Source organism: Denticeps clupeoides, chromosome 1 (genome assembly GCF_900700375.1).
Source record: "Denticeps clupeoides chromosome 1, fDenClu1.1, whole genome shotgun sequence".
Taxonomy (NCBI): domain Eukaryota; kingdom Metazoa; phylum Chordata; class Actinopteri; order Clupeiformes; family Denticipitidae; genus Denticeps; species Denticeps clupeoides.
In genome coordinates this window covers 6,658,402-6,684,480 of record NC_041707.1, presented here as the reverse complement: position 1 = coordinate 6,684,480, position 26,079 = coordinate 6,658,402, and the positions used below count along the sequence as shown (strand labels likewise).

The following is a 26,079-nucleotide window of genomic DNA, read 5'->3' as shown; positions in this document are numbered from 1 at the left end:
GGGGAGCCAGGCCGAGGGTCCGGGGCCGCCAAGCGGGACCACGCCGGGGAGCCAGGCCGAGGGTCCGGGGCCGCCAAGCGGGACCACGCCGGGGAGCCAGGCCGAGGGTCCGGGGCCGCCAAGCGGGACCACGCCGGGGAGCCAGGCCGAGGGTCCGGGCCGCCAAGCGGGACCACGCCGGGAGCCAGCCGAGGGTCCGGGGCCGCCAAGCGGGCCACGCCGGGAGCCAGCCGAGGTTCCGGGGCCGCCACGCCTGACCCCGCCGGGGAGCCAGCCCGAGGGACCGGGGCCGCCACGCCTGACCCGCCGGGGAGCCAGCCCGAGGGACCGGGGCCGCCACGCCTGACCCCCCGGGGAGCCAGCCCGAGGGACCGGGTCCTCCAAGGGGAGGATACAGCAGGGCAGGAGCCCGTGGTTGCCGCCGTTCCGCCCCGCCGCCTCCACTGATGGTACTGTTGGGGGCTCCGAGGACGTAGCCCTTGGAGGGGGGGCTCTGTCAGGATTGCCTGCAGCTGGCCTCCACACCGGAACCCAATCCTTACGCCCCATAAATGCCGGAAGTTTCCGCCCGTTCGGGGTCGCTGGCATTTTCGTGGACTCTCTGCACGAACTTGACCTGGTTTAGTTTCATGTGTTTTTGAGTTCTGGCAATCGCCCACACGCCTACGGGGTTAGTTTATGTCCTTATTTAAGTTAAATTCGTTTTCGGCCACCGCGCCAGTCTTATTTGTATTTCTTTGTTTATTGTTAATAAAACCCCGTTCCCAGCATGTCAGACCTCTGCGCTTCCTTCCCCCGTAAGTCCGTAGACCGTGACAGTGACTTAAAAAAAATATTTGGTGCAATCCCGCTTTTACTGTTCTGCTCTTTCAAAGCAAGTGGGAGATGCCCAAAACATACACACGATTAATTGTACAGCTCTTTGCTTAATTTTGAGCCTCCGTTTATGGCAGAGATCATTTTTCGCCTTGGCCCTGTACTCCTCAGTATATATATTATCAGTATATGCAGTTGCACATAACGGCTCTGGCACCGTGATCTAGAGCGGCAGCTGATAAACTGAAAGTTTGTCATTAATCAAACTGCAATCTACACACGTATGTGCCCGAGGAGCCTGAATATTCTTTTTAATCAATGATGCTTAATTAATGCTTCATATGTTTGATTTGTAGTGCAGCTCCCTCATATGTTCTTTTAACACTCTATGCCACACAAATGAATGAAGTAATAAAACTATTATTCAGTGACATATATTTATGGACAGACTTCTATATACACCAGAGAATTTATGTGTGTTTTGTTGCTGTTTATGTTGTTTTTGTAAGTGTTGTGTACTGTGTGTGTGTGTGTGTGTGTGTGTGTAGGTTGGGTGAGTATGTTTGTGTGTGTGAACACACAGGAAAAGACAGGAGGCATCAGGGAATGACCTGTCAGACTCCTGTCGCGACTCATCGCTGCATGCAAGGCCTGATGGGATATGCCTGCTGGGGGTGCAAGACAAGCCTGCAACATCCAGACTGGCAGAGAGAGAAAGACATGAACACATACAAACACACACACACACACACACACCACACACACACACACACACACACACACTTCAAACTTCAACATACTTACACAAAGAGTAATAACAGCAAATGACTACAGATACCTGGGTCGACAAAATCACACCACCATCACATGAACACACATACGTACGTAATACACACACACATAAATACCTGAACAGAAATGCAAACCAAACGCAATCCAGCAAATGTGTTTTTTTAGTCCAGGAATTGTGTAACATTTGTGTGATAAATGTGTAAGCCTGGCCATAATTCTGTTTTTTTTTTTTTTTATTAAATTTACAAGCAACCAGAAAAATGCCCAAATTTGGTCTGTCCTAAGACTTTAAATAAATGTCCGATGCAGATGCAGTTTTTTTTTTATACAACATCGGCACGTTTTCCACTTCCCTCATTCGCCGGGCAGCGAACACATCTATTAATAGGAAACAGGCGGGCGTGCAAGCTGATATCGATACATCAATAAAAGCCAAATACTCTCACACCACACACACACACACACACACACACACACACACACACCACATATGCTGTCTGGTTGCTGGTTGTGGAGTCTGGCCAGTGTGTTTGTGGGAGACTTGCAAGAATGCGTGGTCGCCATGCCCGCTCTGAGCATATGTTTCTGTATGTGTGTGTGTGTGTGTGTGTGGTGTGTTAGTGTAGAGCCACGCTTGGTTACATATGACTGCAGGGCAGGAAACAGCGCACGTTTTTAACATCCTGCAGTTTAATCTGAGCACTCACATCGCTCGGTTCACGCGATTGTGACCCACCGTGCAGAGTTTAAGTGCTTTTCTTCGGCGAGTCAAAGGGAATCCTGCTGATGACCATGAAAGTACAAGAGGGGGCCTGCCATTAGAAAACAACACATTTCTTAATACCATGAATTTTACATCAAATACACAATGCATCCAAGATCAGTCCACGTGTTATTTATTAAAATACAAGATTCTTGTTATAATACAAGATACACAGGTTTGGATGGTGGGTGAATCACAAGAACAAATTGTGCTAATGTTAAATATTCTGTATTGGTTTAGTGTAATTCTTTTCTAATTCTTGGTTTATTCAATTTGGTCTGCTCCAGGCTGCTGCGTATGCTAATGAGATTTTTTTTTTTTTTTTGCGTGTGTAAATTGCAGCTATCACCCAGAGCCTTTTGAACAACATTATCCAGATGGCCTGGCGTCATGAGCCCCCAGCTTTATTCTCTCCTCTTCCTTCTGTAGCTGGCGGCCAGGAGGGTGGGTGGAAGGGGGTGGGGCTCCAGCAGGCCGGGGTGACACTGCAAGGCTGCAGCTGTGGAGGAGACAAGAAGAAAGAGGGAACCTGCAACCCCCCCTTTCTAAACCCAAACATAAACATAGAACACACACAAACACACACACACACACACACACACACACACATATTCATAAACACACACACACACCTACCTCTTCTGCCAGGGGGTTGAATAACAGTTATTTTGTGTGCACTATTGCAGAGGGTGTGTAAGTGTGTGACAGTGTGTAAAAGATCTGTGTGTGTATGTGCAGCAGACTGATAGTTGTAGGTGTTTGGAGTATCTCTTTTATGTAAGATGATGCTAAGAAATCACTGTATGTTTGTGTGTGTGAGTATGTGTGTGCATTATGTTGATGGGACATTAAAAAGCCAATTGTGGTCCGATGTTTATGTACATTCATTACGGACATGAATGTCATTGTAATTTTAGATCCTCCAGTGTGTTTTTTTTCTGAGGTGAAATGATCTTACATCATGTGTATTTCTGGATGTGAATTTATTTAGGATTTTCTAAAACTCTGCACTGGGTCAAAACTATATTTTCAAGCTCAATAAAATTTTTGTCTGCTTAAATTCCCTTAGCAATGTGCTCCTCTGGCTGGACTTTTGACCACTCTTGTTGCTGTTGTTCATTTGAATTTGTTGGGGTTTTTTTTTTGGCATGGACCTGACTTGCCAGCGCAGTCTACACATTTCCCTCACAGCCTGGACACGGACTTTATGACCTGATTCAGTAGCCTGAAGAGAAGGACCAGTCAAATTAGGAAGAGTTTCTTTCCCGTTGCCGTGACCCACCCACAAAGCTGAATTGTCACACTGCTAATCACCGATGGCATTGCAAAAGCAGTTTATGTACACTTGTATAAATTATTCAATCTTTGTATTTTTCAATATATAAGATATTATTTCGTTGCTTTATACTGTTGTGCTTGATAGACTCCATCAACTGGGATGAAAATCCTTTTTTTAAGTTCAACCAAATACTGACATTTTGAAAAGGATTGAGATTTGGGTTTTGGGAAGGACATTCCAAAAGCTTAATGTTAGCCTGCTTTATTCATTCGATGGCAAGTATTGATCATCATCCTGCTGGAACGTCCAGTTGTGTCCAGGTTCAAGCTAATGATCTGAGGATGAAGAATTCTTCATTATTCTATTCACTTTAGGCAATGTAACAGTCCCATGGGCAGAAATACATGTCATTCTGCAATAAAAAAAACTCTGGTCTCATCTGACCATAAGCTTTCCTACAGAAGATCTTGTTTGCAATTGCTTGCAGGGGCTTGGGTGACTTGGATGGTTCCTGCGTTGTCCTAAACATCTTAACCAATCCTCTCGGTTTGGGTCTCCAGATAAACCTTGGCAAAGTGGTAAGAGTTGTTCTGTGAAACATTGACCATTGACAGTACAAACACACTCAACATTAGAACCTCCAGCTTCCTCCATTATTCAGCATGAAGGCACTCGCCTGCTTACTATCATTCCACCGTGCCACCACCGTGTTATCTCTACAACCAACAGCCTCCTGCTCTGATTGGTGAACTGTGCCGCAGGCCGTGGCAGAGATTCTCACCTGAGATGGGAGGTAGCAGAGTTGAAGCAAACAGGAAGAGATGGAGAGAGAGAGAGAGAGAGAGAGACTCGGAATATCACTGCTCATTAGCCACTAAGCGTGCTGCAGGAAGTGGATCCCATTTTCACTGTCACCCCTGAGGACAGCAGAGCTGCAGGAGAGAATGAGACGCGAAGGGTGGAGGCAGTGGGTGGAGCTCGGGCTTCGGGTCACATGTCATTAGCAACTGAGAATCTGGAAATTTGCAGTAACAATCCTACAGAAGGCCGGAAAACCTTGACAGGTTCTGAGGATACTCAGCCAAGTTGCGCACTAAACAGGATGTCATCTGTGCTTTGGTTTTGCATTAGTGATTAATTAATAATTCTATTAATAATTATAAATAATTATATTTTGACAATAAAAACACAAGCATATACATGTAATATTGACAAATACCTGAACCATTGCCAATGTACAACATGGTCAAAATGTGCAAACAAGTATTTAAAACTATTGTGTAATCTGTATTTGGGAATACTGTCTGGTATAATTTCAGTATTATAAGCATTCAGACTTACATTTACATTTATGGTATTAATCAGACACCCTTATCCAGAGCGCCTTACAATCAGTAGTTACAGGGACAGTCCCCCCTGGAGACACTCAGGGTTAAGTGTCTTGCTCAGGGACACAATGGTAGTAAGTGGGGCATGAAGCTGGGACTTCTGGTTTAGAGGCGAGTGTGTTACACATTAGGCCACAACCCTTGTAAGACTGGATATGATGTACGTAAGATTTTTTTAATATTGTTTGACTGTAAAAACGTTTTGCAAAATAGAGAAAACACATGCAGCATTTTTACAGTAAATAAAGTAATACACAGCACTACAATAATGATCAAAAATGACAACGTCGCAGCCTGCTCCTCATTAGATGATGACGGATGGTGTCCTGGGGCATCTCGTCCCAGATCCAGACTGGGGCATCACTGAGCTCCTGGGCAGAGTGAGGTGCAACCTGGCGGTGGCGGGTGGACCTGAACATGATGTTCTATTGGATTTAGGTCATGCACTAAGGAGGAACCCACTGCCCCCGGCAAAGTTCTAACAATGGGTTTAAGGATTTCATCCATTGTCTGTCTTGTCCAGGTCTGTGTGTCCATCCATGGATCTGCCTCCCTGACCAACACTGACCCACCAAACTGATCATGCTGAACAGTGTTGCAGGCAGCATAACATTCACCGCTGCTTCTACACACCCTTTCACGTCTGTCATATGAGCTCAGGTTGATCCTGCTCTCATTTGTGAGAAGCACAGGGTGCCAGTGCCAAACCCGCCAGTTCCGGAGTAATTCTGCTCCACATTGCTAGGCAGTGACCACAGGGCCTACTAGAGGACGTTGGACCCTCAGGACACCCTCTTGAATGGTTTGTTAGGAGACATTCACGCCAGTGGTCCACTGGAGGTCACTTTGTAGGGCTCAGGCCATGCTCATGTTGTTCCTCCTTGCACAACGGAGCAGATACTGGACCTGCAGATGGACTAAGGACATTACAGCTCTCCTAGAGTAACTCCCTGTCTCCTGGAGTCTCCTCTATGCTTTTGAGACTGTGCTGGGAGACACCGCAAACCCGCTTGCAATGTGCATCCTTTTGGAATTGGACTGCCTGTGCAACATCTGTAGGGTCCAAAGTACCGTCCACTCACATGCCCACACATCCTGGGCGCCTGTTATTGCTGCCCACTGCTCAATAAGGGTGATGGTTAAAAGCAGAGGGCACATTTTGTTGTGTCACCACGTGCTGTGCTGCAGGGCTTCACAATCACTTCCCTTAATGCTTTTTACATTGCCACTCCTTCTTTTTCCAGACAGTGTGTTTGGGATCATTGCCATGCTGGAAAATCCAGCCACGTTTCATGTTCAATGCTCTCACTGATGGAAGGAGTTTCCCCTGTGTAGTTCTAGACTATTTTGTTGCCATTCTCAAGATCATTTGTACCCTGCAAGGTGAGATCTTGCATGGAGTCCTGGGTCGAGGGAGATTGTTAGTGATTTTATTTTCTAATAATCGCTCCAAGCTGTTGCCTGTTGTAGATTGGCTCATTCCAGTATTGTGCTGGTGTACCATCTTGTCCCTGGTATCCTTAGACAGTTCTCTGGTCTTGGCCATGGTGAAGGTTGGAGTCTGACTTTTTGAAGGCGTGGACTGGTGTCTTTTATACAGATAACCAGTTCAAACAGGAGCCATTAATACAGGTAACGAGTGAAGGATAGAAGAGCTTCTTAAAGACGAAGTAACAGGTCCATGGGAGTCAGAATTATTGCTTGTTTGTAGGTGCTAAATACTTATTTTCTGCACAATTTTACAAATATATTCTTTAAAAAGCATACAATGTTATTTTGTGGACTTAACATTCTCAGTTGAAGTGCACACATAATGAAAATTACAGACCTCGCTCATCTTTTTAAGTGGGACAACTTGCACAATCGGTGGCAGCTAAATACTTTTCTACCCCACTGTGAATGCAGTAAATTGAAGGTTCGTGGAATTCAGCCCTGAACAATTGTAGAAAACTGGTTGATAATTGGTTCAGCTAATGCCTCATGATTACAGGGCAGGAGTTAGGAATGTTAGAAATATCAGATTTATCAAATTCATGCTGGACTGATATCATGACAACTCGTCCATCACAGAATGACTACAGCACTAAAATGATGAGTAGATGTCACAGTTCGACATCCTATCAAAGTTTTAGCTCATCTCATATGCATTGTTGCATGCAGACAAACGTTTGGTCTGTTTACATCCAGTCACTCTTTTCACTAAAGGGATGTGGTGGTGTATGGCGGCACAGGTCAACCACACCTCCCCTCACAGGTCTGCTCTTTGTTGAACATTTCGCTCTTCACCCTAATGAACGTCCTCTCCCGCTTTCTAATGTCTTCTCCGCCCGCGGTACCAGGGGCAGCGTGGCCGGGCCTAGCGTGCGGCACACTGCCGCATATCTTTGCATAAGCGATGGCCGCCTGCAGGGCAGGAGCGTCGGAGGGTCGCCGGGGGGTGGGGGTGTCCTGCTGACAGACAGTGTATTTATAGGCCCGCTGAAAGAGGGCTATTGTGAGACTCACAGCCCCGGAGTATGTGTGTCCTCTGCAGACGAAGCCCAGGGCCGCACCTCTGTGATGCATGCTGGGATAGATGGATGGCCGGCCTGTCCGGGGGATTGTTCCACCTCGCGCACAGCCGTTTCTGTGCCTCTCCGGTCATGTTTGCCACTGTTTTTAAATGTAAGTGAGTTGTGGCTCAGCTGAGAAGGGGTGGAGCATTAGCAACATCTTTGCATAGATAAGGCAGATTCATCACATGGTAGGAAAGGATTCATGTTAAGGGTAATCTCATGCTGTCATTCAGACCCTGTGCTCCTGCATCTACTAGTGCAGCGACTAGGATGTGTGTAGCTTGCGTGTGTGTGTCCTTGGATTTAATGTGTAGATCAATTACAAAGATTTCTATATTAGCAAGTGCTCTTCTGCGAATGTGTGTGGTATTTCATGGCCTCAGAAACAGACTGCCTTGTAATAAATAACTGTTTAAATATGCTGCACAACATGCCAGTTCTGTGGTTCTCCCTTGCCCACAGCCATTTGAATAGAGTTTCAGCTGTTTTCCAATCTCATGTTCCTCTGTAACCCCCAGAGTGGAATATAAATGATTCTTGCGGATAGCAGCCCATGCCAAGGACCCTGCGGCCAGCGAGACCCAGCCTAAAATGCCTCACAGAGAGCACATTACCACTCACGGCAAGATAAATAAACAATACAAATCTCTGCAGGCCGGCGGTGCTTCCGGTGGCCCTACTGGAACACTGTCATGCATATGAGTTTCCTGCAGGAAATGCAGCTCACAGACAGCGTTGTGGCACCGCCAAATATGGTCAAGAGGCGGGCTGTGGATCCTGCATCCTGACTGTGATTGGCCATATCCACTAGCCGAATAAAATTGCCATGGATGGTGGTGAACCCTGCACACGCCCCAGGCAGTCCAACCTTCCAAAAGCCCATTCCCAGCGTTCAGAATCTCCAGTTCATCAGAGGATCCGTAGAATGAATAATTCTGTTCACAGTACATCGGCAGATGATGGACTGCCAATGTGTTCATCAGGCAAATGGGTCACATGGCCTCTGCAGTGAACACCACCAAATGAGAATTATAGTTTAACGTCCCTTCAGTATGCATGTTTCTGAAAAATCAAGTCCCTAGGCCCTCGAGAAGAAATGGCCATGATGCGGCAGTGAATAAAGACATTAAAACAATGGTGAGTGTTCTGCACTGAATTATTCAGGGAGATTTAAAAAGACTGCAAAAGTGGTTCACTACCATAGGACGGCTCCTCTTGGGTGCAGATCAGACGAGGGTGGAGGAGATCAAACAGAAGGCCTCATGTAATTAGGAGTGCCCATAGTACACATCAGTCCACAGGGTCAGCTATGCCTTTTGATTAGTGGCTGAAAAATAAGTGGAGAGAGACGCAGTGCCGACGAGAAGAGCTTCCAAATGAGCGGCGTTTCTCCTCACGCTCAGAAGTGCATTGTGGGCGTTCTCGCAGAGTGGCCATTAATTTCTCTCTGACAGCCAGCCTCCCCGCTGCAGCTCTTCTGAGATTCTTTTTCAACTCGGTGTGAAGGAAATGAGACTCAGGAATGAGCCTCATTAGACCGTTTGGCCCACAGGTGAGAGCAGAGCCACGCTGAGGGTGGTGGGAAGCACCGATTTCCCATCAGGAGCCCTGTCCTTTATGGATACAGAGAACCAGCAGCAGACTTGCTTCTCTTCCAAAGTCTTTCTGTGTTTCTGCTATTATTGTGTGTATTTGTGTAATATGCATCTGTCTGCGGTGTACATGTGATATGCATTTATCCGTTTCACTAAAACAAACTTTCGACCACCATCGTCCATCAAATGCGGCATCATAATTTTCATTGCTGGAGAAGAAATTATGTTCTTGGTGATGTTCAAATCCCGCTGGCTAGATTTCATTTTTATCTGACATTTTACCATTTAAATATGTGAGCATTATTAACATCAATTGTTATATTCATGGCTTTGAGAGAAAGTCTGATTACTGTAAGGTAAGAAAAATAAATACAAAAAGCCTTCCCTAGGTTACCCATTAATATGTAACTCTGGCTGAGACAAACATGTATGTTAAGTATATTTTGTCATGACCAAAAGGAAGTGGACTTGTAACTGAAGAGTTGTAGGTTCAAATCCCAAACTACCACGGTTTCACTGAGGTCCCCTTGAGCAATGTACCATCCCCACACACTGCTCCCCAGGCACCTTTCAAAGTGATACACAGCAGCACAGCACACGGTGCACACAGTGAAATTTGTCCTCTGCATTTAACCCATCACCCTGAGTGAGCATCACCCTGAGTGAGCAGTGGGCAGCCATGACAGGCGCACGGGGAGCAGTGTGTGGGGACAGTGCTTTGCTCAGTGGCACCTCAGTGGCACCTTGCCCAATGGAGCAGACTCAACAGAGGAGACATTTTGTTGAGTGCTGCAGTATTTCACAATGACAAAAACAGTCACTTCAGTGGTCCAAAGCAATTTGTTCCTAAATGAATCTGGCTTTTCTAATTGAGCTTTTCCATTTAACAAGCAACACTTGTTCTCTTCAACCTGCAATACATGTTCTTTGTGCAAATTGTGCTGAATTGGAGATGTACCGATACACCAACTAAATACTGGTTGACTAAAAATCTTTAAAGTAGAGTAAATGATTGAGCAGAAACCTTTATATGTCATTTTGGATGGACAACCAAGGGGGGATGAATGCAATCATAGTGTTGGCTTTACTCCCTAAATATGGAATTTCAAATGTATTACGATTTAGTTTGAATGGATTAACTTACATTCAATCACCCTCATTTCCTTTTGCAAAACCATGTATTTCGAACCTCTAACACAGCCTCTAACATTTTTCACACTGCTGACAATACATCTCTATAGTATGACTCTAAATAATAATTCTAAATAAGATGTACCACATGGTGCGTGTTTACTCACTATTTCGCCCGTCTATGGCATTTATCAGACGCCCTTATCCAGAGCGACTTACAATCAGTAGTTACAGGGACAGTCCCCCTGGAGCAACTTAGGGTTAAGTGTCTTGCTCAGGGACACAATGGTAATGGTAGCGGGATTTGATCCTGGGTCTTCTGGTTCATAGGCGAGTGTGAACTAGGCTACTACCACCCAGGCTTATCAGGCATACAGCTTATCCCATTTATACAGTAATATGTGAAAACACTTGTGTCATGTTTTGGGGCTGACCATCCAGTTCTTTTAAACGTTCACATTCAGCCATTAGATTTTGTTGGTCAAAGATTACTGTGACCTTGTGCATCTACGTTTCTCGTGAATGTAAAAGCTCAAGAATGCCTTGAGGAAACAAAATTCCAAACTTGGTACGAATCTAGTGCTCTGAGGTCAAAGGTCTTGTGAACGTTCACAGTTACCACCGTATTTACTCACCGCTTGTCAGGATTGACTGCAGCTGTGCTCATCACTGGTGGCCAATCCTGACGGCGCATAAATACCCTAGTTTTCCGCCCCTTCGGAAGGGACGGCATTTTCGTGGACGTTAGTGCACGTATGTGAATGTGTATTTTTAGTTCTGGCAATCGCCACACGCCTACAGGTTAGTTTTAGTTGTTCCCCTTTTATTTCCCGTTCTTGGCCACCGCGCCATTCTTTATTTGTGTATATTGTTTATTTGTAATAAAAACCCTTCCCAGCATGTCACACCTCTGCACTTCCTTCCCCCGTAAGTCCGTAGTCGTGACACCGCTACATGGCATGAGGAGTTGCTATGTTGACTATCTGCCAGTTCTGTCTGAACCTGGACTATTTGAAACAATCAGGTATTTGGCACTTTTTCCTGTTGCTTCAGGGGATCTGTCTTTGTGACTAGCGACTTAAGTCACTCTGGTCACGAGAATCAGCTTAATGTCATGCAAGGTAATCAATGTACAATAGGCTGCTCATACATAAGAACATTGCAAACTGAGTAAACCGTTCACATTATGCTCATCCTCACCCTCCACCATATTTTCCAAAGACTGTCTTGGCTCTCAGGCTCCTCTGAGGGGTTAATGCTCCTCTGAGAAGTACATCACTTAACATTTAATCGTTTGGAAGGCGATAGATTCTCGTCAGCGTGTAGCCTGCGGTTCTACGCGGCGCAGGTAGGGCCGAATGTAAATCCCAGACGAGTGAGGGCAGGGGAGAGACGAGGGCAGAGAAGACAGAAACGACGGAACTCGGCGTCAGGATTCACTTCACATCCCCTATCCTGTAACAATAGAGCGAGACCCAGTAGACCGGTGGGTTTGGTCATCTCTGCCATCACACCCACCACCTCCGCCGATTGTGTACCTGTTGCCACGGCACAGAGGAATAGTCGATCCTTCTGTGTGACCTAAATTTAGGGCAGGAGAGAGAAAGACAACAGCCCCATATGGCCAGAAAAGACTCCCCTGTCGCTCCGGTTGGTGGAGTGTGCAGTCCTGAAGACCTGCTTCGGTACAGAAATAAAGGTGTTTTAATGAGGGTGGGGTTAGCATGACAACGACTTTTTGCCTCCTGCCCTGCAGACACTCCCAGCAGTGAGATCTCTGCAGTGCTGGACCAGCCCATGGCAAGGACACCAAAACCAGAGCTCATCACCAGGTCCAGGGGGGGGGTGGGGGGGGGGGGTGGTCAGGTGTGTATGTGTGTGTGCATGTCTAAGGGAGAAGGACAGAGGGATCCTGCATGGAAATTATTATAACACAGTAATAACAGTTTCTTTAACAGGAGGTTACATAGTGACATGAAAAGGTGGAGCCAATGTCTTTCGTCCCATTTATCCATTACAGACTAATCTAAGACCAGTGCTGACCAGATGAGAAGAGAACATCTGCTGATGGTAGCCTGGTGGCCTACAAACCAGAAGACCACAAAATCACAGGTTCAAACCCCACTTACTAGCATTGTGTCCCTCATCAAGACACTTAACCCTGAGTGTCATCAGGGGGACTGTACCTACTGATTGTAACTCCCTCTGGGTAAGGTCATCTGATCTATGCTATAAGTACACTGCTCAAAAATAAAAAGCAAACACAAAAACAAGAAACCCTAGATCTGAGTGAATGAAATATTCTTATTAAATACTTTGTTCTTTACATAGTTGTGCTGACAACAAAACCACACAAAAATCATCAATGGAAATCAAATTTATGAACCCATGGAGGTCTGGATTTGGATTAAAACTCAAAATTAAAGTAGAAAAATATTCTACAAGCTGATCCAACTTTGTGTGGTCTCCACGTGCCTGTATGACCTCCCTTCAACACCTGGACTGATGAGGTTGCAGATGGTCTCATGATTTCCCAGATGTGCGCAATTGCTTTCAGGTTGAGGTACGGGCGGCCAGTCCGTAACATCAATGCCAGCCACATACGGTCTAGCATAGTCTTGCATTAGGATGAACCCAGGTCCAACCACACCAGCATATGGTCTCACAAGGAGTCTCATCTTGGTACCTAATAGCAATCAGGCTACCTCTAGAGGGCACATGGAGGGCTGTACGGCCCCCAAAGAAATGCCACCCCCACACCATTACTGACCCACTGCCAAAGCGGTCATGCTGGAGGATGTTGCAGGCAGCAGAACGTTCTCCATGGTGTCTTCTGGCTGTCATAAGTCTGTCATATGTGCTCAGTGTGAACCTGTTTTCATCTGTGAAGAGCACAGATCGCCATTGGTGAATTTGCCAATTTGTTCTCTGGCAAATGCCAAACATGCTGTACGGTGTTGGGCTGTAAGCACATCCCCCACCTCCTACCACCATCATGGAGTCTGTTTCTGATCATTTGAGCAGACACATGGCCACTACGCTGACACAGTCAACCTTCTTGCCACAGCTCGCATTGATGTGCCATCCTGGATGAGCTGCTCTACCTGACTCCGTCTCATACTACCACCGGAGTGAAAGCACTGCCAGCGTTCAAAAGTGACCAAAGCATCAGGCAGAAAGTCTGTGGTCACCACCTGCAGGACCACGTCTTTATTGGGGACGTCTCGCTAATTGCCTGTAATTTCCACCCGTTGTCTATTCCGATTGCACAACAGCATGTAAAATTGATTGTCAATTAGTTTTGCTTCCTAAGTGGACAGTTAGATTTCACAGAAGTGTGACTGACTTGGAGTTACATTGTGTTGTTTAAATGTTCTTTTTATTTTTTTGAGCAGTGTATAAACAATCTGCCATATTCTGCCTCTGAGTCAAACTTGAAAGCACTGTGATCAGAATGATTAATTATTGAACTTCAAAAAGTTGGTCCGAAGTGTTCTCCATTGTCTCTAGGATTGTAGTGGCTGTTCCTTGGTGTAAACTTTTCACTTTGTTGTACCTGAAAATGTTTCAGATGCTCCTTGAAAAGCACATCACAGCAATAAATCAAGCACTTTTAGTATGCCCCCCCCCCTCCAAAAATGTGTAGACTTTGCAATAAATGGATCAGTCTGTTTTTGTAACAATTTAATTTATTTAACTTTGTTGTGCTACATTCCTTTGATGTAATCCGTCAATCCAACTTCATGTGAAAAAATTACCAGTTGAGGCTTTAAAGGTCATAGTTTGGGATACTTGCATCCTCCAAAAACAACAAGCATTTAAAATTAATTACACTTTCACATGGACATGAACAAAAGAATATTCAACAGTATAATCAATCAAAGGATTCAATCAAACATACACTGTATATTGTCTAATCTGGGTTATACTCCATAATAAGATATAGTGTCCATTAATGTTTTTTTTTTTTCATATGTTTCCCATATCATATCTCAGGTAACTTCACATAGGCCTTCTATTATCATTTCTGCTTTTTATTTTACAAACGGTGAAAGGGCCTTCTTTTCCATTTAAAATGATGAAAAAAATGCTAAACAGGACATAAATAGAAACGTACACATTTGGCTTCATTTGGAGGAGGCTTAGATGAGAAGAAAGCGTGTACTGGTCATGTTATTGAGTTGCTTGGCCTTTAGACATTGCAATATTCAAAGTTTTAAAACAAACTTTATTCAAGGACATTTATGTTTGAAGTATAACTTTATGGGGATTGGGTGGGGGGGGTCATATGGATGACAACTAAAAAAAAATTATCAATTGTTCTGTATCTTCTTATTGTGAAAAAAGGGGGGGAAATCATTTGCACATTTTCTTGTGTTTTTTCATAAGTACAAAAAAAGGAGGAAAAAAGTAAAAGTGTCCATGCAGTGGAGCACACTGTTGCCACTGCTGAAATGCCTGGCGTCCCCTGGTACGGGGGAGGTCCTTAGTCCAGTTGTTCCTGTTTTATCCTGTTGGTCTGTGGCCCACGCTGGCCTCTCCTCAGCTCCCTCCTCAACACGTACTCGCTGAACTGGGACGAGTCGACTCCGCCTCCGCAAGAGCCCCAATCTCGAACCCTCGCTGCTGTAGACGCTCCAGAACCTGTGCACAGAGCACGCACGCTGTTAAACACAAACTGAAAAAACAGCGGGAACGTGTTCCATCTGCACCAGGAGAAGATGAACATGTGAAAACAGGAGAAGCCCATGCTTGTGTGCATTTATCCGGTCCCTTTCCTCATTTGTCTGCTTTTGTTGTGCTGAACCAGGGCTCATTTGTAATAGAACTAGGAACCAAATCCTTCATTTTGGTATAAATGGATCATCCCAGGGGTTGATATTGCTGCTTTTCTATAATGATGCATGATTAATACTGTTTAAAAGATGCTGGCCTTTGTTAAGCCATTTTTCTCTCCAATCCCACTGAACAGCGTTTCAGTGATTCACTGGCTACAGGTAAAGGTGTGTGTGGGTGGGTGTGTGAAAGGGCTTAGCATCCATCGTGCTGTAACCTTGCAGCCGTTGTCCATGGGCAGCAAAATCACCGCATTCCATCAAAGCACCCCGAGGCGATTAAGACTCCCCGCCAAGCCTGCCCCCACCCCAGGCCTCGGCCCCAGCCAAAACTACAAAGGTCTCGCTCTGCTGGAGCCACCCCTATCCACATCCCCCCACATCCACACTATACTCACAAACAGCCCCGCCTCGCTCTCTCTTTCCCAAACACACACACACACACACACACGCACACACACACACAGACACGGTCCCCATTAGCAGCAGATATGGCCGCCACTGCAGGCTCGCTTTAATAACCAAACAGGATTACGGGTCCTGATGCGGACTACCTGCCAGCACACTCACAGGAAGGGGTGTGTGTGTGGGTCTGGGTGTCCAAGGTGTAATTCATGATAGAAGCCCGTTATTTTATTTAAATGAAAGCGTGAACTGCTGGTTTTCTGCTCTCCTGACCTGTACAGAGTTCAGGTGACAGTAGCCGTTGAGGGGGAAGCGGATGACGTGCGTGGAGTCGTGGTTCCAGCCGGCGTTGACGGAGTTGCACATGACGTCTCCGATCTCGGGGAAGACGTCCTCGATGAGGGCCTTGTCGCCGCTGAGAGTGATGCGCTCCCCGAGGTCCGGGGCCACGCGGACCACCAGGCACTCGCAGGGGCGGGACACCCGGCCGAGCTCGCGATCCTGCCGCCAGCGCTCCAGCTCCACCAGCAGCGGCTGCAGCTGGAAGTAACGCGCCTCCTCGTACAGCAGGCTGTATTCCTGAGGGGAGGGGACAGACCAGCCATCATTGCACTGTATGTACGGAGGGAGGGTCGGCGGCGGCGAGAACGCGGCCTGATTCCTCCTGCGTTAGCCAAGCCTGGCCTGAGTCACCAACAGGACAGTCACCAGGATAATGGAATTATCTGCTGGCTCCCGGGCGAGTCTGTAATGTGCCGCTAAATGACAACATAGAATGCAAATGAACGGAGCTCCAGCCAGAACTAAACGTCCACCGAGCCTGCGCCGCCCAGCCAAAAAACAAAAGAATCCGTCGCACTCCTCACACATTTCCATTTAAAAAAATGAGGGTTTCAGTCCAGAGTTTTGCCCGCTGTTATGAGATATACAGTACAGGCCAAAAGTTTGGACACACCTTCTCATTCAATGTGTTTTCTTTATTTTCATGACCATTTACGTTGGTAGATTCTCACTGAAGGCATCAAAACTATGAATGAACACATGTGGAGTTACGTACTTAACAAAAAGTGGAGACCTGGCCTCCACAGTCACCTGAACCCAGTCCAGATGGTTTGGGGTGAGCTGGACCAACAAGTGCTAAACACCTCTGGGAACTCCTTCAAGACTGTTGGAGAAGCATTTCAGGTGACGACCTCTTGAAGCTCATCGAGAGAATGCCAAGAGTGTGTAAAGCAGCAATCAGAGCAAAGAAACTAGAATATAAAACATGTAACCAGTTATTTCACCTTTTTTTTGTTAAGTACATAACTCCACATGTGTTCATTCATAGTTTTGATGCCTTCAGTGAGAATCTACCAACGTAAATGGTTAAATAAGAAAACACATTGAATGAAAAGGTGTGTCCAAACTTTTGGCCTGTACTGTATTCATGTTTTAAATGATTAAATCCATGAATTTAGTTCATTGCAGACTGCTGCCCTTCACCTGCCAATCCTGTAGGTCGCAGTAAAAATCACCCACTGGATGGCTGCAATCCCGGGCGGGGCACACACAATTTAGAAACCACCAATTCGCCTACTGTACACGTCCTAGGATGGAGACCCACGGCATCATGGGAAAGAGAATGCGAACCATACAGACCAAGCTGGAGTCCCGACTTCACAGTAAAAACTAGACTAGATTCATCATAATTCTCTGGGATGCAAATTAGCAGCATTTGTACTGAAGCACTTTTAATATAATTCTAATCTATCCAGAAATGTAAAGATGCTGCTGTTCCTGAGCGTTTTATCGCCGTGTCCCGTTACCACGGAGACACTGCGCTTTCACTTCAATGGCACTCGTGTGACATTCACTGTTAATAACTGCTGCCGGTTCCAATTACGCGAGAGGGATGGTTCTGCTCTGCCTCGGTGTTGTTTCATTCTCAGACTGCTAGAATCTGTGTACGTGTACGGCAGCCGGCGGGGGACAGCGCGCTTCAGAATTCGCCGCTTGTCACAGATGTTACTGCAGGTGCCACAGTTCCACTCCGCCAGCCGCCCCGGTTCTTGGCCGAAAATTAATGGGCGAGATCCCTTTTCAATAGACCTCACGGGCCACGGGATGAATTGTGTCCAGCACTCACTTTGAAGTCGTCGGGGATGAGGAGCTTGGAGGTCCGCAGGAAGTTGAGGATGTAGCGGAACATGTGACCGTCTCTGTCGATGAAGTAGTGCTGCTTCAGGCTGTCCAGCACGATGGGCTCTGTGCCATCAAAGAGACGACCAATTCTGTCCACAGAGGGAATGAAGACAAAAAATTATAGAAAAAATAATCATCAGGAAAAGCTCGTTGCAGAACAAGTGAAAAATCTAAAGTGTGGGTGCAGGCCGGCCCCCTGGCCTGCTGCAGAGGTCAGGACCATCTGGCAGAGGCTGCCCTCCAGGCAGTCGTCCTCCAGGCAGCGCCGGGGGCGGCCGCAGAGCCCTTCATCTGCAGATGGCCCCCGGCGCCGCCCCAGGGCGGCTGTCAGGGTGACAGGATTGCTTTTGTCTGGGCTAAAAAACGGCTCAAAAACAGCCACAGCAGGCAATGAAAGGGCCGGGACTCGACTCGACGCGCCGCAAAACATGATGCAACGATGACGACACTTTTCAAACGGAACCGCCTGAGTACGGTTAAGGGCCTGAAAATTGAGGGAGCGTGGACGCCATCCAAACACTTCCCACACATGAAAGGTTAGAGTGACAAACAGCCGAATTTTAAAAACGGTGAAAACGAACGGTATTAATAAGATATGGAGGAGAAGTGTGGAGATGCAGTGTGTGTGTGTGTGTGTGTGTGTGTGTGTGTGTGTGTGTGTGTGTGTGTGGCCTCCTGCGCTCCATCCCATCCTGACATTTACGTGACGTGTTGTGGGGGATGACAGCGAGCAGCAGAGCCGGTGAAGCTGACCGCCGCCGACATGGCGGACATCAGATCCCTTTCACCGCCTGAGCAACCCGGCGTCCCGCGAGCGGCCGTCCAGCGGCGTGCGTTCTCGCCCCGGCACGCGCGGGCCATTCGAGGGGCGTAAACACCGCCCCTGTAAACGTGGCATTTCACCACACACAGCAAACTTCGCCTGACCACTCAAACCAGGACGTCCACAGGCCCCGCCCCCATTCCAATCAGCCAACCGCCACGAGTGTTATTAAACGATGCCACTGGCCAAAAATTGAGTATATATTGTATGTTTGTTACGGATGCCAAATGATAAAAAAAAAAAAAGAATTAAAAGTAAATTCTCCAAAGAATTAGAATGAGTCTTGAGAGACTATAAAATGCTATAATATTTCAAATTATTACAGAACTGAGAGCGGGAAAGAGGCTCCTGGTCATAATGTTACGGAACGAGTCAAGAAAGGCGCTTCAAATTCCTTCCCACTTCCCAGCCACAAAACTGAATAGCTGCTTCGCTCTGCTTACGGCAAAAAAAAAAAAAAAGCAGGTTCCTTGTTAGATGTGAAAATGAAACATGGTGCACACAACAAAACGTGTTCTCTGCTTTTAACCCAGCGCTTCTCAAATAGTGGGGCAACATCGCAATGAGTTCTGCACATTAACAGAACTTCACTCGGATGGCAGTGGTGGCCTAGCGGTTAAGGAAGCGGCCCCGTAATCAGAAGGTTCGAATCCCGATCCTCCAAGTTACCACTGAGGTGCCACTGAGCAAAAGCAACCGTCCCCACACACTGCTCCCCGGGCGCTTGTCATGGCTGCCCACTGCTCACTCAGGGTGATGGGTTAAATGCAGAGGACAAATTTTATTGTGTCACCGTGTGCTGTGCTGCAGTGTTTCACAATGACAATCACTTCAATCACTTTTTCTCAATTGCTGCAGCTGATAAATTGTAAAAATGCTAAATAATAAAAAGCCGCTCTTCCACCTGCTGCGCTTTTTGCGTTTCAAAATAAAAGTTTAAAATGGAAAGAAATTGAATTATTTAATATACATTAAAGTTTAGGGTTTTATTTGGAACCGTTGCATAGTCGAAAGTAGAGGGAGTCGAAGTGGGGCCCTGAAATGTTTACTTCTGTCTAGTGGGGACGTAACAGAAAATAATTGGTTTAACCATCACCCTGAGTGAGTAGTGGGCAGCCATGACAGGCGCCCGGGGAGCAGTGTGTGGGGATGGTGCTTTGCTCAGTGGCACCTTGGCAGACCAGGGTTCGAACCGGCAACCTTCCGATTACGGGGCCGCTTCCTTAACCGCTAGGCCACCTTAAGGTACAAACAAAATGAAATTCCCTCTGAAACCGAACAGTCGGCGCTGAGAGTGGCGTGGAGACCCGTGCAGGAGCGCTGGCGTGGGCTGAAGAGAAGCAGGTGAGTGGGTGGCGCTGATCCACACCGACGAATCACAGACCTGCCTTGTGCCAGGAGATGATGAACCTGGTGCCGACTCCCCGGAGAATGCGGTCACGGTGGAAAATGTTTTAACCGGAGGCGCGAGAGCGCGGCGGACCACAATCACAGCGCTGCGATGGCCGCTTACACGGTTTTGGGCGGAGGTGTGTGTCGGGGCGCTTTCACACCTTTCCGTACCATAACCAAAACCAAATCAGAGTTAAGTCTGGGAGGAGCCCAGTCAGACACGGGATGTGAAGGGTAACTCCATCTGTGTGTGTGTGTGTGAGAGTGTGTGTGTGAGAGAGTGTGTACCTTGACTCTGGGTATTTTGTTAGTGTTGCCAGGCTGCTGGTGTACATGTGTCCCCCGACGTCAATGTGGACCGGTGCGTTGGACTTGGTGAGCTGAGCTGGGAGCGGGGGATGCCCTGGTTGCTGAGCGGGGACGCTGGAGACCTGGAGATCATGGGCCTGGACATGCTGGACGGTTTATCCTGCCCGACGAAGGGAAATAGGATTAAAAACATAAATAAACATGAAATATGGCAACAAAAACCAAAACAGGGTCTCCACCCTATCAGCACCGGCTGAAAAGAACCACATGACAGAAGAAACGCGTCTGTTGGCCATTACCAGGCGCAGAGTCAATGGCCCAACAGAGCGAGGCATGATGGGAAATTCTGCACAGTGGCGGGTCCGAATTACTTCCTTTCACTTGCATCAGTAGGCAACTGGTTTTCGCCGCGCATGCGCGCTCCAACACGTAAGAAATCGTTCGAAAACACGGTGCCGGCAGCAGCGGAAGTTATACCTTCGCCATAACAGGGCCACACTGGTCACGTGGGTGGCCGCTGTCGCCCGCTGGTGACAGCGCCACGCGGCCGCGCGCTCTCTTCGCGAACCGAGCCTTCGCCTCGCTCCTCGCCACGTCCATCGCGAAGAGCGTCTCGGTCCCCGTCTGCGCGGCGCGCGCCGCCGTCCCCGTCACAATCGCCGCGTGCCCACGGCGGGCGGGCGCGCGCCGCTGCAGGTGACGCGCATGGAGGCGCGCGCGCGCGTCCCGGGGGCACGATGTGCCAAAAAAAATAATAATTTAAGTGACGCAAGCACGTCCGAGGTCCTTCGAGGTCCTCTTCTCCGCATTACGTGCCGTGACGTTTCCCGGTGTCCCCATTTCACGACCCCGGGGGTCCGACGCTGACCATGAAAATGGCGCACAAATTGGCTTTTCAAGGACCTCTGAGAAATTTCAGAAGATATTTCTGCATAAACTACTGCACACACACACGCACAGAAAAAAAAAAATGCTTTAAAACATTCCTGGTTTGACTTGAAAGCTGGCAGCAAGCGTGCAGCTTCACACCTAAGACGCCCCAATTAGCAATTAAGCCCGGCTGTGGGTGCAGGTCTGGGTGCCGGGGGAGGGATCCCGGCCTGATTTGCATGCCACTTGTGCCTGGCAAGATAAGGGGCGCATGGATCGGCGGTGGCGGCAGCCAGGGGCCCGCGGGGCCCCCGGGCCGCTCTTCAAACGGGGCCTGCGTGCGGCATCACGCTCCCAACGCAGGTAATTTGTTCCCTGACTAATTGTGCGGGGAGATGGTGCTCTTTTTGTGTGTGTGTGTGTGTGTGTGTGTGGTGTGGAACAGGCCACCCTAAACACGCTCTTCTTCTCCTGGCTGGCGAGGAACGATGACAGCTGCCACTGAGGTGTGTGTAAGTGTGTGTGGGCGGAGGGATTAACACGCTGTAGTACAACTTCCTCTGCACTTTAAAAAATTAAGTTTTCATTTTACATTTAAGGCGTTTGGCAGACGCCCGTATCCAGAGCGACTTACAACGTGCTTCCATGTTACCATTGATGGAGTGATCAGTTCCGGTTCACTAGGACCCCAACTATGAATACAATCTTTTTATTCACTATGTTGTAGTTTCTATACATAAGCTAGAAGGTTACAAGTTAGTCTAGGAAGTAGGTCTTGAAATTTGAAAATGACTGAGCGTTCTGACCTCGAGGGAAGTTCATTCCACCACCGAGGGGCCAAGATGGAGAAGAGTCTAGATGAAACATCTTCCTTTTACCTCAGAGATGGAGGGACCAGGCGAGCAGTACTGGAGGATACGAGGTGCAGTGCGAGGTGTAATACGGGCATTTTCACAACTCAAATAATGTGTGTGAGCGTGCGTGTAGCCGGCTCGTGCTCCTCTCGGCTACGGGGCCTTCCGATTCCGAGAGCGGACGAGGCCCAGATTTCACAGTTTGCCCCGGCGTGACTGATGTGTGCCGCCCCCCCACCAAGACGTCAGGCCAGACCAACAGCCGGGCAGGACGTGCCACCCACCCAGTCATCCCAGTTCACCGACCACATCCCGGTTCTCGACGTGCCAGAAAATCTGGACCCGCTTTGCATTTGACTCATTTCCTTTGCTGCACTTTGATTTCTGAAGTTCCTTTGAACTAAGTTCGTATTCGTAGTTGCGCTTTGTGACTTGTGTGTGTGTGGGGCAGTGCAGTTTCCATCTGCATCTACCTACGACCACAGAGGAAAAGACCAAGGTCTGGAGGGCTGGGAAAAGGCCGACCCTCCTCTGGGAACGGTCGGGAATGCCGGTGCGGGGAACATTCCCTGTCACCGGGAAGGACGAGCCGCTGTGCCGCACGTCCACTCAACTCCACCGCCGGCTCCTTCGGAACAAAAGAACCGCTCGCCACGTCCAGCCCGCCGCCTGACGACGTCTGCGTGCGGCAGCGCCACCTGGCGGGCACCGCGACGCACCGCCGGCATCTCGCAAACGCTCCCGGTTCTCGCCAAAAAAAAAAAAAAAAAAAAACGTCCACACACACGCCGGGAAAGCAGCGAGAGGTCGCCAGAAAAAAGAAACACGCTAAAAACATTACTGATAACCCCCGGAACTCGCACCGTCCACGGCCGCCGGCGCCGCGCAGGTGAAAGTCCGCCGAAGTGGCGCTTTTTTAAAGAATAAAAGCCCCGCGCCTGGAGGAAGGAAGGAAGGAAGGAAGGAAGGAAGGTGGCCGCGGTGGTCGGTAACGGGTCGGACGCGGAGGCTCCGGTCCCGCCCGTCCGCCCGGTGAGTACTGCGCGGTGATTCATGGCCGCCCGCAGTCGCTGCCTCCCGCCCCGGAGAGCGAGAAAAGCCCCGCGGCGCGCCGCGCCACAATGGCGCCTTTCATGCGCGGATGTGGGGCAGCGGGCAGCGAGCTGGCTCCGGTCGCGGGGGAACGACGAGAAGCTCGCTGGAAGATTTTAAAAAAAGAAAAAGCAAAAAGGGGTCCGAAGGCGACGCCGCGTCGGTGGCGGCGAGCCCCCCGTTCCACGTTTTATCGGACGACTCGCGGCGTTACCGCACGCCTTTCGACCTTTCTCTCTCTTTCTCTTTCTTTTTTCTTTTTTTTTTAAGCGAGATAAAGACGCGGCGATATCCAGGAAGTGTCTGGGTGTTTGCGCCCGGCGCCTGGCACATGCGTAAAAGCGACTGCGCCCGGGACCGCGGCGTCCCGGCGAATAAAACCGCGCTTACCTGGAACATCGGTGGGCATAAAGTCGCGTTCCGACGAGCCTCTTTTCTTTTTTCCTCTCTTTCCTTCTCCCCTTCCCGATTTCGCCCGCGATCTGCCTCGCCCGCTCCGCCAGGGAGAAATGCAATAGCTTGGCTAAGGTAGACAGAAGAAAAATCCGGAGAATAGTTGCTCCGGGGCTCCGAAACCCCTCCAGGCAAAGATCAGGATACAATTAGCTCATGTCTCCAGCCCAGTCCGCCGCAATCTGCAAAATAAAAAAAGTGGCGAGGGAGCGCCGAGGCGGCCTTTACGACCACGGATCTGGCTTTTAATCGCTCTATATACATATATTGTACAAAGATTCACATTTATTATTTTATTTTATACATTATATATATATATTTTTTTTGCAGAAGCAGCGGCACAAAACCGGCCCCGGTCCTCCTTTCAACTCGCCTCTCCCGCGGAAAAGCTGATTTTAATCGTTCTGATTAGTTTTGATGGAAGGTTCCCGCGGGCGATCTCTGCAAATGGATGGAGTGCCGCTTTGCCAGAGAGAAAAAGCAGCAGATGATGATAATTATAAAGATTTTTTCCCCCCTTCTTTTTTTTTCTTTATTGTTGGATTATGATTTTTTTTCCAGAGTTTGTTGTAAATATGCATCAACTTGTTGATTTATTAAAATTATTATTATTTTTTTTTAACAGCGATCGGACGCGTGTGGCGATCCCCCGTCCTCCCCGTGGCCAGAATCCAGAATGGCGCGGTTATATAAATACGCCGCGATCGAGCCCGAATCTTGGCCCGCGGCGCGCCGAGCAGCTCGTCTCGAATTCCCAGAAAATCCCAGGCGCTTCCCGACGCCCGGTTTTATTCAAAAGGACCTGGGATGACGTGACGTGACGTGGCGTGGCGTGGCCCTACCTGGGGTTCACGAGGTCATAAAGCCATATTCTGGAGGTTCGAGTCATGGGCAGCACCGTATCAGTGGCAGCACGAACATCTCATTACTTCACGCTGTTCGGCACTTTTACTGTACATACATTAAGAATTAAAAAAACAGAAGACCACAAAGTCCCTGAGCAGGACACGGGGACTGTCCCCGTCACTGCTGATTGCAAGTCGCTCTGGATAAGGGCATCTGATAAATGCCACGCATGAGAATGTGTGGTGTGTTTACAGTCTATATATTCATGTGTATGTCTATAGTGTGTGTAGAATGAGCAAAAGTTGTCCCGGGCCTGAAACATCTCAGCTTCTGCTGTTAAACGGGTTTGAGGTCTCTAATCCGGAGCCAGAGCTTCTCAGTCTGACTTCCGCTGACATTGTGCTCTGAGGTGGCCACAGCCACGCATTAACAATTAGATTGTGCTGGTTTTACATAAGTAAGCATGTCATCAGTAAAATAAATTATTGACATGTACATTAGCATATTAATATATTGTAAGGACTGATTACAATTGTTCAACAGGTTAGAAAAAAGTGCTGATCCCTAGTCCAGGTAAATGGGGAGGGTTCCGTCATTGTGGGGAACTTTTTATTGATTCATAGGCCGATGGTGGCGGCGGTGACAGACCAGTTGATCCACTGTGACAATCCCAAACCGGTGCAGCCGAAGGAAGGGGAATGGACGAAATCCAGACTTTTCCTTTTTGTTCAGTTTTAGGGGGCAGCGGTGGCCTAGTGGTTAAGGAAGCGGCCCCGTAATCAGAAGGTTGACGGTTTGAATCCCGGTCCACACCATCCCCACACACTGCCCACTGCTCACCAAGGGTGATGGTTAAAAGCAGAGGAACCATTTCACTGTGTGCACCGTGTGCTGTGCTGCTGTGTATCACAATTTTTTCTTTCTTCTCTGCGTTTTTATAATATTTTAATTTGAAGACCTGATGGAGAGGGTAATATGACATCAGTACTACTTGCATATTTAAAGTCTTATTAAACAACGTTCATAACTATTCCGACCTTATCGTTATTTGTGTAATGAGAGCGGGTGTGGCCTATAGTAAGGTGTACATAGTCACCGGACAGCTTCTTTACCTCAGGCCATATGGACCAATTGAAGAGAATTCATTTAAAAGTGAAATATGTTTCAGATGGATGCGACGCCCGTAAACTGAAAATAGTCACCAGGCTCCTAAAACACGGGCGACCAATGCCACCTTGTACTTCTGGCGGTTCCTGAAGCAAAGTTGTCCAGCGCTCAGAGACATGGCCAGCAGTGCTGAAACACCACAAGCCGAGACATGTAGCTTGAGCAAGAGAATATCTGAATGTGGAAGCTGGAGCTCAGCTCATCTCGTCAAGAGGACGCATCACATAGTGGTACAGGAAGAAGGCGGGACGATGCTCCATCACTTGGTTGCAGAATAATGGTACCTGACTTAGACCCGGTAGAGAACTCGAAGGCCCTTCTGAAACCTGAGATTTACTGCGAGGGAACAGATGAAGGGTAGACTCCATGCATCGAAGGCTCATTGTAGTATTTCATATTTTTGCATAAAATTTAGTATACCAATGTTTGCCTAATAAATGTGCACGCTTACATATTTCCACCTATGAGCCAAAACTGATTTTCTTTTGTTTAAATATGGTAAGATATGATATTCCAGACTGACTGAGAGC

General features: G+C 47.9%; 2 protein-coding genes across 2 annotated transcripts in view; both read right to left on the bottom strand.

The window, feature by feature from the left end:
- Window positions 1–26,079, bottom strand: part of ush2a (Usher syndrome 2A (autosomal recessive, mild)) — a 192,400-nt gene that overhangs the window by 46,410 nt on the left and 119,911 nt on the right. The window lies entirely within an intron of this gene.
- LOC114794970 (BTB/POZ domain-containing protein KCTD1-like) lies at window positions 14,652–20,430 on the bottom strand. The gene is given in 6 exon segments (XM_028987897.1): window positions 14,652–14,927; window positions 14,930–14,963; window positions 15,833–16,138; window positions 17,688–17,832; window positions 20,247–20,353; window positions 20,356–20,430. Coding segments are annotated over 6 exon segments (771 nt in total). The 5' UTR covers window positions 20,413–20,430; the 3' UTR covers window positions 14,652–14,805.